Raw genomic sequence first — 12,796 nt, 5'->3', positions numbered from 1 at the left:
CTATTGAAATTTGCACTAAAAAATGTTTTGTTTCAATTAAAATTGAATTGAAAAAGTCCATATTTGATTAAAAAAATTAAAAAAAAAACAAAGACGGGAATTTTTCCCCACGGGGAACTCGATCCCGCAGGGAATCCCTGCCCCGTTCCCCACGGGGAATAGTATAGGGAAGCGGGGACGGGGATGAGGATGGCTTTCCCGTCCCACCCCGCCCTGTAAACATCTCTATTGATAACGTGCTGTGAATTTGAGGAGCATAACGGGATCACATATGGTAATATAATATTAAAATAAACAAATAAAATCTAATATATAAATAAATAAAATAAAACAAATTAAGAAAATAAGAAATGAGAAATTTCTCAAATTTCTCCACTTTCACCAATTTGTATGGAATTTGATCAATATATGTGTTATTTTAAGATCCACCAAATGCTGACAAGTAGGATGTGAACGTACATGAATACCAAGCATGAATAATTACAAGGCACATGGACAACATAAAGGATGATATATGACTTTTGAGACACTAAGCAATGAACATCTATTTATTATTATAATATTCATAATAAAAACCCTACTTTCATTATTTTCTTTCTCCTCTCTTCCTCAAACTTAACTTATGGTGTTGCCTCCCTTAAGACACTGGAGAGGATAACACAATAGTCACAATAGTCACAGAGTCCCTAAACCCTTGTAGATAATTTTTTTAGATCCATGACATTTTGCAAAATATTAGACTCTAAATGGTAAATGTTTACAGCATTAACTGGGTCAAGGTGAATGGATTAAGATTATAATTAAATCTCTTAAAAAAAACTCGTCACAATTTGATAGTACTTTTAAGTGTGAAACAATATTTTTTAGAAATTATAAATATAACAAAATTTATAATAATAGACTCTATCGTTAATAGACTCTTATTAATGATAAATTATAATATTGTTAGGAGTCTATATGCGATAGAGTCTATATTTCCACTCCGTCCAAAAGCTAAATTTAAATTTTACTATATCTTCAAATTGTTTTAGATTTTATTATATTTATTAATATTTTAGGTTCGATACCTATATTTGTAATTATCCCCTAAAAATTATTATTAGACAAATTATTAGAAAAGTTAGAGCAACAAATTTTAAATGTTCTCGAAAAATAGAAGCACATGTAAAAAGAAGATGGTAAAAGGTTAAGTAGCCCATTCTTGATGTTTAATTATTCCAGAAAAATAATTCAACATTATACATTTTAGGCTATTTTTTTCCCAATACCTTTAACTTTGCAATTTGTTGTTTTTTTTTTTTAAACCGCTATTACATCAAAAGTTACAATATAATAATTGACTTGTTATTAATGTTTCATAATTATTTTCGAATTCCATAATGTCTGATAAAATTGAGATATAGAACTAGAGTAACGTTATATTTAGATTGATTTAGAAAAAATTATTTTTTAAAAACTCGTTTTTATTTAAATATTTTTTTTATAAAAAATTTATTTTTAGTAGTTGTCAAACACTTCGATTTCTTCTAAAACAACTTATTTTTTAAATTGAACGCTTGAAAATGTATTCCAAATACACACATTTAGAATAGTATGTCTAGTATTCTAATACAAATTTTCATTATAGGTTACCATATCACATCATTCTAAATCCCAAAATTTTAAAACACTGCGTTATTTGAAAGAAAAAAAAAAAAAGGAAACATTGTAAGTTAATATCAAAATGATATCTAATTATAAAAATTTATTTAATGTCATGTCACATTGAGTTACTTCTTCTAGATTTTTTTTAACACAAAAAGGAACGTTGTATTAAAGAATGTCTAACCAATAAATGCTTGGATGTAGGGTTGATGGTGAACCATAATCTTAATAATAAATTTTTTTTCAATGTAATTAATATTATAAAATAAGCTTGTAAATATAATTCAACTAACATAAAGTATTTTTTGATGAAATGTTTAAATTTATGTCCAACTTTTTAAAAAAAAGTCATTATAAAATAAAAAGTATAAAAGGTATCATTATATAAAAAATAAACATATATTAATATATAGAAGAATATAAGGAAAAAGCACCTCAATTATGCTAAAAAGGAAACTGCTCACTCATAGAAACAACTTTTAATAATATTTGTAATCTTGTCCATGCCATTATGTAAGTCCTGGTGTGAGGATGGGTTGTTAGCATTGATTCAACAAAAAAATTACCTAAATTATTTCAAATAATTGGTCTCAAGTGTTGGAGACATGAAAATGAATTTTTTTTATTTTTTATTTTTTAAATTGGGATGATTTTTGTGACGGAGCCTCGCATTTTTTAAGGAGACATTTGAATTTATAATCAAATTTCAACTAAAATATGTTTCTTTAAAAACCTATGTATATATATATTTTTAAAACCCGACTTTGAACTTTAAAAACATTTGATTGATTTGAATGATCATGTATTTAGTTTTAAAATTCTTAAAAATCACAATTTAAACTTTAAGTTTTGAAAAATATGTCAATTTAATGTATTTACATTGTTCTCTTTATAGTCAAGAGAAAAAAGATTAAAAAGGGTTAATTGACAAAATAATTAACTTTAAACAAATTAACAAAAGTAAACAGTTCACATATTATTTAGATAAAAGGAATGCTTGAAATATCTTAAAGTATCCCTTTTATCTAAATAGTTTGTGAAATACTTATTTTTGTTAGCTTTTTTTTTTTTTTCCTTTTTTAAGTATATTAAGACTTGTTTGGTTGACATTCTAAATTTTATTTTATGTTTTCAAATTCATTGAATTTAGCAAATATATATTTGGTAGATAGTCGAAATTATGTTTCTAAAAATTGTTTTCGAATTTTATGATCTAAACAGTGTAAATTCTACAAAATATTTATGTTTCATTGTAGTGAGATTTTGGATTTTAGACTTTAAAATGATCAATTGTATTAAATAAAGATAAAAATATTTAGAAATATAATATGTCATATCATAACCTCAATTCAATTTTTAAAAATTAAAACATGTATTATACGATATATTATAAACTATAATGTTGCACAATAATAATTATACAAATTTTTTTAACATAAAACATGTTCATAAATATATAACAATGGTTTATTGTCAATTAATATTTAATAGGTGACTAGTACTAGTTTTATAAATTATAAATATAATATCAAGTACGTTTTAAATAATTGTTTAAATTAAAAATTCATTTCTAAATCCCCTACCAAATACATTCATGAAAACATGAAATATCATTGAATTCATTGTTTTCAAATTTCGATTTTTATATTTTCTACCAAATAGGCTCTTATTTTCACCTTCATCTAAAAAATAAGAGGCCAACTCATCCAATCTGAATCCAATCACAAAAAAGGTAATATATAATTAATAAAATTAATTTCAAAATCAACAAAAAAAATTTCAATTATTATAAATATTATAAGAATATATAGATGTTCATTGCTTATTGTCCTAAAAGTATGTGTCGATCTTCATGTTGTTCATGTGTCTTGGAGTTAATCAGTTTGTTGTCCATGTAAGACCACATCATACTTTCTACTTTACCTATAAATAATGACATTTGATGGATCTTAAAATCACACACGGTGAAAAATCTATTTCAAATTTCTACTAAATTTTCATAATTTTAGTTATTTTATTTTATTATTCTATTATATTTATTTATTTATTATATTTATGTATTATTATATTATATTTTATTCATATCCGTTATGCTCCATTGTGCTCCTTAATTTCACAACACGTTATCAGCACGAGCTCTTATTGCTTCCATCGTTGAAGGTAGGTCCTAAAGGTAGGTCGATTTTTTTCTTTTTATTATAATTAATAAATTAAATTTTATTTTTGCATATTTAGTACATATTAAATTTCTAATATAAATACAATATTTTGTGATAGTGTTGCCATGACAAACCTTACAAAATTAAAATTCGTAGTCGCTAACATTAATGACAATAATTATTAGTATGGATGCTCGATGCCAAGATTCACCTGGATGCTATGAACTTGGAAGAAATAATTAAAGAAAGAAATACAACATCCAGGACAAAACAAAAACTGTGATTTTCCTTTGTCATCAGGGATTAAAAATGGAGTATCTTATAATAAAAGATCCCCATATCTTGTGGAAAATTTGAAAGTAATGTATGATCATAAAAAAAAAAAAAACAGTTATTCTTCCTAAAACTAATTGTGAGTTGACGCATTTAAGGCTACAAGATTTTAAATGAGTAAGTGATTACAATTTCACATAATTTAAAATCAGTTCAAAATTGTTGTTATGTGATGAGAAATTTATTGATGCTAATATGTTAGATAAAACATTTTGTACATTTCATGTCTTGAATATGCTCATACAACAATAATATCAAAAGAAAGGTTTTAGATAATAGTCTGAACTAATTTCATGCATTGTCGTGGCCGAACAAAATAACGAGTTATTGATGAAGAACCACGAATCTTGACCAACTGGAACAATACCATTCCCTAAAGTGAATGTTGTGAATGTTAATAATTGTGGTCGAGGTCGTAACCGTGACAGAGGAAGAAATAATTATTATTTTCATGGTGGTCATTCTAATCATTCAAATTGCAAAAGAACCACTCAAAATGATGATCACAAAGAAAAAGCTCCATAAGATAAGAGTTCAAAAAGTGCTGAAAAATAAATGCTTCCAATGCGGAATGTGGGGACATTGGTCACGTACCTATCGTATTTCAAAACACTTAGTTGACCTCTATTAAGCCTCTCGGATAAAAAAGAGAAAAATGTGTAAGCAAATTTTGTATACAGGATAATGATATATTTGACCCATCCCATATGACAAATTTGGATGTGGCGGACTTATTTGAATCTCTCGAAGAGAAGATTGACACAGTTGATGAAACTTCAAGTGTTTCTTTTGACTTTGAGAATATCTAGACTTAATGTTGTTTTCTTTTATCTATCTTCATGTTTCTTTAGTAACTTTTGTATATTTTAAGTGTTATTTTTCTTATTGTAATTATTTTCTTTAATGAAGAAATATGGATCATTTTCATATGTTGGGTGATTAAAAAATGAACAAAAAAGATCTATGTCTAGCAAACAGTGCAACCACACACACATACTTACAAATAAAAAATACTTTTCCAAATTGATAATGCGGAAAGAAAAATTAAATACAATATCAAGTTCTGCAAACTTGATCGAAAATTTTGAAAAAACAAATATTATTTTTCCTAGAGGAACAAAATTTACAATTGTCAATGCATTGTTTTCTAGTCAATCAAAGAGAAATCTTCTAAGTTTAAAGATATATGTTGCAACGATTATCATATTGAGATTGATAGTAAGAATAACGGGGAATATCTTTATATTATCTCTACCGTCTCAAATAAAAAAAACATATTGAAAAAGTTGTCTGATTTGTCTTCTAGATTGTATTGTACTCATATACGAGTAATTGAAACATATGCAACAATAAACCTGAAGTTTATGAATCTAGATATATTTGCTATTTGACATGATAGATTTGGTCATCTAGGGTCTATAATGATAAGAAGAATTATTGAGAATTCAAATAGACACTCATTCAAGAGTCAAAAAATTCTTCAATCTAATGACTTATCATGTGATGCTTCCTCTCAAGGAAAGTTAATAATTAGACCATCACCAGCTAAAGTGAGAATTCATTTTTAGAATGAAATCATGGTGATATATGTGGACCTATTAACCCACCAAGTGAACCATTTAGATATTTTATGGTATTAATAGATGCATCCAGTAGATGATCACATGTGTGCTTATTATCAAGTCGAAATCTTGCATTTCCAATATTACTTGCTCAAATAATTAAGTTAAGAGTACAATTTCCTGATTATACAATTAAGACCATTCATCTTGATAATGCTGGTGAATTTATGTTCTAAGCTTTTGATAATTATATGTCAATTGGGATAAGTGTTGAACATTTTGTAGCTAATGTTCATATACAAAATGGTTTAGTGGAGCTAAGCTTCCTTCATCTATATGGGGACATGCTATTTTGCATGCAACGTCACTTGTACGCATTAGGCCAGTAGTTTATCATAAGTACTCGCCATTACAATTAGCTTATGGCCATGAGCTAAATATTTCCCATCTGAGAATTTTTTAATGTGAAGTATATGTTCTAATTACCCCACCACAATGCATTAAGATGAATTCCCAAATGAGGTTAGGAATATATGTTGGATATGATTTCCATCAATTATTAAATATCTTAAACCCCTAACGTGTGATTATTTACTGTCGATTTACTGGTTGTCATTTTAATGAGGCAAATTTTCCAACATTAGGGGAGGAATTAAGAAATTGGAAAAAAAATTACATGGAATGCATCATTATTGTCTCATTTAGATCCCCGTACAGATAAATGTAAACTTGAAGTTCCGAAAATAATTCATTTGTAAAATATAGCAAATCAATTACTAGATACATTTATAGATGCAAAAAAAGTAACTAAGTTACATATACCAGCCACAAATGTTCCATAAAAAATCCCAACGTAACAAGTTATCACTAATAAGTCTAGAATACAATAGAAGCGTGGTAGACTAGTGAGTTCCAAAGATAAAAATCATCGAAAACAAAAAATAATTAATAGTAAAAAAGACTTGGTTGAGGATGTAAATACCTATGAAGAAATCCTCGATAAGACTAGTGAGGAAAATGAAATATCTAAAGATAATAATGAGATTTCAATAAACTATGTTATGATAGGAAAAAGATGGAATTGAACTAATGTAGTTATTGATAACATTTTAAAATATAATGTTACTCTTGATATCATATCTAAAAATAAGGATCTTGAACTAAAATTTGTTGAAGAATGTTGACACATAGAAAAGATTGGTTTCAGTGAAAAGGAGCAATCGAGGCAGTATTAAACTCACTTTCAAAATGATAGGTTTTTGGAACAATAGTTTAAACACCAGAAGGTATCAAACCTGTGGGATACAAATGAATATTTGTGAGAAAAAGAAATGAAAAAAATGAGATCACAAGATACAAAGTAAGATTAGTTGCACAAGGTTTTTCATAAAAACCTGGTATTGATTATAAGAAGACATATTTTCTAGTGATGAATGCAATTACACTAAAATATTTAATTGGTCGACTATGTGTGAAGTCTAGATATGCATATTATGGATGTAGTCGCAACATATTTATATGGATCTCTTGATAATGATATTTATATGAGAATCCCAGAAGGATTTAAGGTACCTGAAACATATACATCAAATTCCCGGGAATTGTATTTAATAAAATTACAGAGATCACTATATGGATTGAAACAATCCGGACGAATGTGGTACAATTGCCTAAGTGGATATTTATTGGAAGAAGAATATCAAAATAATTCAATATATTCGTGTGCTTTTATAAAGAAATCAAATCAAAATTTGCTATTATAACTGTATATGTTAATGACTTGAATATAATTGGAACTCCTAAAAAGCTCTCAAAGGCAATAGAATATCTTAAGAAAGAATTTGAGATGAAAGATCTCGAAAAAACAAAATTTTTCTTTGGTTTGCAAATTGAACATTTAACCGATAGAATATTTATTCATCAGTCAACTTATACAGGAAAAAATTTGAAAAAATTTTATATGGACAAAACACATCCATTAAATATACCAATGGAAGTCCATTGATTGGATATAAAGAAAGATATATTTCGACCTCAAGACGATAATGAAAAACTTTTTTTATCTTAAAGTATCATAGCTTAGTGTAATTGATGCACTTATGTATCTTGCAAATAATACAAGACCAGATATTACATTTTCAGTAAATTTATTAGCTAGATATAGTTCTTCTCCTACAAAAAGGCATCCTACAGGTTATTTGTTCACATGTAGAGGAACTGCTACATCATGGTGATTAGTGAAACAAATCATAACGGCCACTTCCTCAAATCATGTTGAAATTCTTACAATTCACAAGGCTAGTCGAGAATATGTATGGCTAAGATCAATGACTTGGCACATTCGTGAAACATGTGGCTTGTTTTCTAATAAAAATCTTCCAACAATATTATATGAAGACAACACAGCTTGCAAAATCAAATGAGGATATATTAGAGGAGATAGAACAAAACATATTTTATCGAAACTTTTCTACATTCATGATCTGTAAGAAAATGACGATATTACTGTGCAACAAATTTGTTCGAAGGATAACCTGACAAACTTATTTACAAAGGCATTACCAACCACAACTTTTGAAAAATTGGTGCACAACATTGGAATGCGGCGACTCAAAGATCTTAAGTGATATTTTCATGAGGGGAGTAAATATATTGTATTCTTTTAGAAGTAAATATTATATGAAATATGTACTCTTTTTCCTTCACTAGAGTTTTTTCCCATTGGGTTTTTTCTAGTAAGGTTTTAACGAGACATATTTCATATAACTATGGACATTTAAGGGAAAGTATTATAAATACTATAAAAATAAATAGATGTCCATTGCTTAGTGTCCTAAAATGCATGTGTCAATCTTCATGTTGTTTATGTGCCTTGTAGTTATTCATGAATGACCAAAAAGTTTTTTTCCCCAAATAATACATATCCTTTTACTGATCATTTTTATAACCATTTTTTTTACTATTCATCTTTTTACATAGTTAGTGTAAAAATAAGTGATATAATTTCTCTTTCATACATTAACTTTTGTAGTTTCTTTCTCCCCTTCAGTTATAAAGTTATTTTATGTAACTTGGTCCTAATTATCATCAGATTACAAATTAAATCATATTTTACTTCCAAGTTCAATCAATATTAAAGTGAAATCAAACATCTAACCTTATGATCCATGATATAATGATCGTAAAATTTGTATGCTCTTAACAATTATTGGATATAGATAAGGATCACGTTTACCAAGGTAATCTATCAATGATAATGTAAAAAGTGGGCTTTAATCGATTATCTTTTTTTTTTTTTAATTTTTTATTGTTTACTTGCATTCCATAATTATGATGAGTTCGAAATCTTACATGCAATCTAATTGAGGAATGTGAGAGTGTCAATCTGATTATGATTGAAAATTACTTGGAACCACTATCTTTATTGTTATTATTATCGTCATAGCTGTAACAATATGAAAATTATGAATCTGCCACATTTATTGTTATTATCTTCACCCCTAATTCTAGATTAATAATTTTAAGCAAATACGCTAAAAATTCACCTCTAATTCTAGATTAATAATTTTAAGCAAATACGCTAAAAATCAATTCTATTATGTTTGTGATTAAGGAATATTATTTTTGTAATTTCTCTAAACTAGTGTGGTAGATCATATCCAAGATATGATACACAATAAACTTTGAAACGTGAAAGCACCTTATTGGTCATAGCTTGTGTGTGGAAGCGGTCCACAGGCGTGGCAAAGCCCGAGACTCCCTCGGATAAGTACAATAATCAAAGCGCCGGTTCACACCTCTCTTTCTTCTATATAATTCACCGTTTCCCTTCACAAACCCATCTCGAAATTTCCACAATCTGCCCTATTTTCTCATTCAATCGTCAAGTTTTTTGTAGTATCAATGGCCGGTGCTATCAAGGTCCATGGAATCCCCACTTCCACAGCCACAGGTAGAGTTCTAGCTGCCCTTTACGAGAAGGGTCTTCAATTCGAGCTTGTGAATGTCAAATTACACGAAGGTGAACACAAGAGAGAGCCCTTCCTCTCATTGAATGTGAGTTTTCATCTCTTCCCCATGTCTTGTTTTGCTTTGATTTTTTCTGGGTTTGTCTGTTTTTGTTGATTTGAGTTTTGATTCCAGCCCTTTGGTCAAGTTCCTGCGTTCCAAGATGGAGATCTCTCGCTTTTTGGTAAGATTTACTTTACTTTTGACTGTTAAATCATGGGTGTTTGTCATTTTGCACAAAAAGTGTTTGATGAAATGTCTCTATGTGTAGAATCTAGAGCGATCACGCAATACATCTCGGGAAATTATGCTAGTAATGGAACCCAATTGGTTCCTCAAGATCCCAAGAAAGGGGCGGTTGTATTAACATGGATTGAGGTGGAGAGCCACCATTTTGACCCAGTAGCCATGAAACTGGTGTTTGAGCTGTGCTTGAAGCCAGTTTTTGGATTGGGTGATGCAGATCCTGCAGTGGTTGAGCAGAGTGAAGCTGATCTAGGCAAAGTTCTTGATATCTATGAGAAAAGACTGTCTGAATCAAAATACCTAGGAGGTGAATCCTTCAGTTTGGCTGATCTTCATCATCTCCCTGTTTTGGGCTACTTGTTGGCCACACCATCCAAGAAACTGTTTGAATCTCGACCCCATGTCAATGCTTGGGTGGCTGATATCATAGCCAGGCCTTCTTGGGCTAAAGTTCTTGAACTTCGCAAGTAATTGAGTCTTAGACTTTGCAGCTGAGTCCTTCACTTGATGTGTATGTTTTCATCATATCATCGTAAACTTGAATAAAAGGCTGTGTTCTGTGTTAGTCTTCTCCAGGTACTGGAGATTGGTCTGTCTTTTTTTTTTTTTTTTTTTTTTTTTTTTTTTTTTCTTTTTATCTCTTGTTTTAGAGTATCATGTATCCAGATTAGTGCTTCTGGATTTGATGTTATGAATATGAATTAGATCTTATATGATCATCTTCAAAAGAATTGGTTGGTTTTTCTGGAGTTTATTTTCTTGGTCCTTCAGAATATTATTAGGAACTTTAGAGGAAGTTCACTATACAGTTCTTTAATGATTGATGATGTTAAAGAAGAGACCCACAAAGCGATGGTCAATGCTCCTCTACTTCTTCAGGGGAAAAGAACAATCTAGAAATTTGACTCAATGGAGAATTCAGAATTAAATTTTAGTCAACTAAATAACATTTTTTAAGGTACAACCATGGGATTGTGAAGGTCATGTCAAGTCGATCAAGTTCATTTCGACATGTTTATAATAATAATAATAATTAGATTTAATGTCCAAAAAATCATCAAATTTTTATTTTTATATTTAGAAGATATATTAAAAAAAAGGCAAATGGCAAAAATTTAAGCTTGATTGCTATGGGATTGTTCATTTATTCTATTTTCTAGTACAAAAATTAGGGATTAACATGATTGAGATTGAATCTTTAAAGTGATGTTTTTTACAATTTAAGAGCATAACGGACGTAAATTTGTGAACTAAAAATTTATCAAAAAGTTTAGGAAAGACTGATTAAAGTTGAATTATTATAATATCAAGTAAGGACATAATCCAAATTAAATTGATAAATAGAGAGAAGGACACTTAAAAATATGCTGCCATGAAGTTGGAAAATTTAATTTTAATTTATTTATAGATTTAAGTGAAATAAACTTTCACGAAATTTAAATTATAGTAATTAGATAAGAGAATATTTCGAATATTAGTAAGTTGGATGATCTCCCTTGCCTCAATTATTGGGAGTAAATGAAAAAAAACAAAAACAAAAAGAGAATGAAAAGTACCAAATTTCTTTTTAACAAAATGAAAAGAAAGAAAGAAAGAAAATGGTTTTTGAACCCCAACAACCACGGTCAGAAAAGAAGGAAAAAGAAAAAAGAAAAAAAAAAGAAAAGGTCACATTTTAGCTGTGCGAGCAAGAAGGCTGAAAATCCGGATCCGTCTGTGACGGACATCAAAACGCACCGTTTTATTAAAATCTGGGAACCAATCACAAACGGCTGTGATGTGATGTCCGGTGACGGCGGTCGCATTCAGGTAAAACCCGAACATTAAAATCCGTTTTCTAATCATCTTGGTTAGCCATTTCGGTTTTTTTTTTGTTTTTTTTGTTTTTATTTTCTTTTTTCTATATTTAGTTTTTTTTTTTTTTTCATTTTTTAGAATGATTGGAAAATGGCTACATTCTTAGTCAAATTTCAAAAACAAAAACAAATTTTTAAAAGTTATTTTTTTTGTTTTCAAACTTTGACTTGATTTTTTAAAAATATTGATAAAAGGTAGATAATGAATGAAGAAATTTGGAGGAAAAGTAATATCTATTAGCTTAATTTTAAAAAATAATAAATAGAAAATGAAATGGTTACCATATGGAGCCTTGGTTTTTTGTTTTTTGTTTTTTTTTAAAGAAAATTAAGCTTATAGACAATACTTTTCCCTCTAAATTTCTTTTTTTGTTATCTAATTTTTACTAATGGTTTAAAAACCAATCTAAATTGTGAAAACTAAGGTCACATTTGGTAAACATTTGGTTTTTTTGTTTTTGTTTTTGAAAATTAAACCTATTTCGTCTATTGGCCTTTTGATCCTCAATCTCAAATTAATTGATTTTAATTAGTTAATTAATTAATATTTTTTATAATAACAAACTTGATTTTGTTTACTAATAATTTTTTATATCATCCAAATCAGAGTTCGAACAAAGAAGATATAACAAAAAGAACGGTAACGAAAAAATAAATGGGACAGTGACGTAGCGGCCAAATAATCAAACTGAACCAATTAGAAAAAGCCATTTGGAGCAATGGAGGAGTGACACATGGCGGGTTTTTTTTTTATTTTTGGATTGTTAAAAAAATGAATTTAATATTATCTTACGTTTGTGTCTAATGATTAGTTTTTGACAAACGATAAACCCTTGTTTTTTATTGGGTTTTAAAAGAAATGATTTAAAAAGATATTATACTATTTTTTTATTTGTATCTAATGACTAGTTGAGTTTAAATCTCTACCATTCAATTAATTTTTTGAACAATCCAATGACCCAAATTAAAATCACTTTTTATTCCACTT

At 28.4% G+C, this 12,796-nt stretch overlaps 1 protein-coding gene across 1 annotated transcript; it reads left to right on the top strand.

The window, feature by feature from the left end:
• Positions 1 to 9,344: 9,344 nt before the first annotated feature.
• LOC120085130 (glutathione S-transferase-like) lies at positions 9,345 to 10,683 on the top strand. The gene is made up of 3 exons (XM_039040993.2): positions 9,345 to 9,754; positions 9,842 to 9,890; positions 9,978 to 10,683. Exons 1-3 carry the CDS (start codon positions 9,602 to 9,604, stop codon positions 10,421 to 10,423), a joined length of 648 nt encoding a protein of 215 aa, XP_038896921.1. The 5' UTR covers positions 9,345 to 9,601; the 3' UTR covers positions 10,424 to 10,683.
• Positions 10,684 to 12,796: the final 2,113 nt, after the last annotated feature.

Source organism: Benincasa hispida, chromosome 9, assembly GCF_027475165.1.
Source record: "Benincasa hispida cultivar pf3 chromosome 9, pf3_genome.v1.1, whole genome shotgun sequence".
Lineage (NCBI taxonomy): Eukaryota > Viridiplantae > Streptophyta > Magnoliopsida > Cucurbitales > Cucurbitaceae > Benincasa > Benincasa hispida.
The sequence above is the reverse complement of the archived record's forward strand: the minus strand, read 5'-3'. Positions and strand labels throughout refer to the sequence as shown.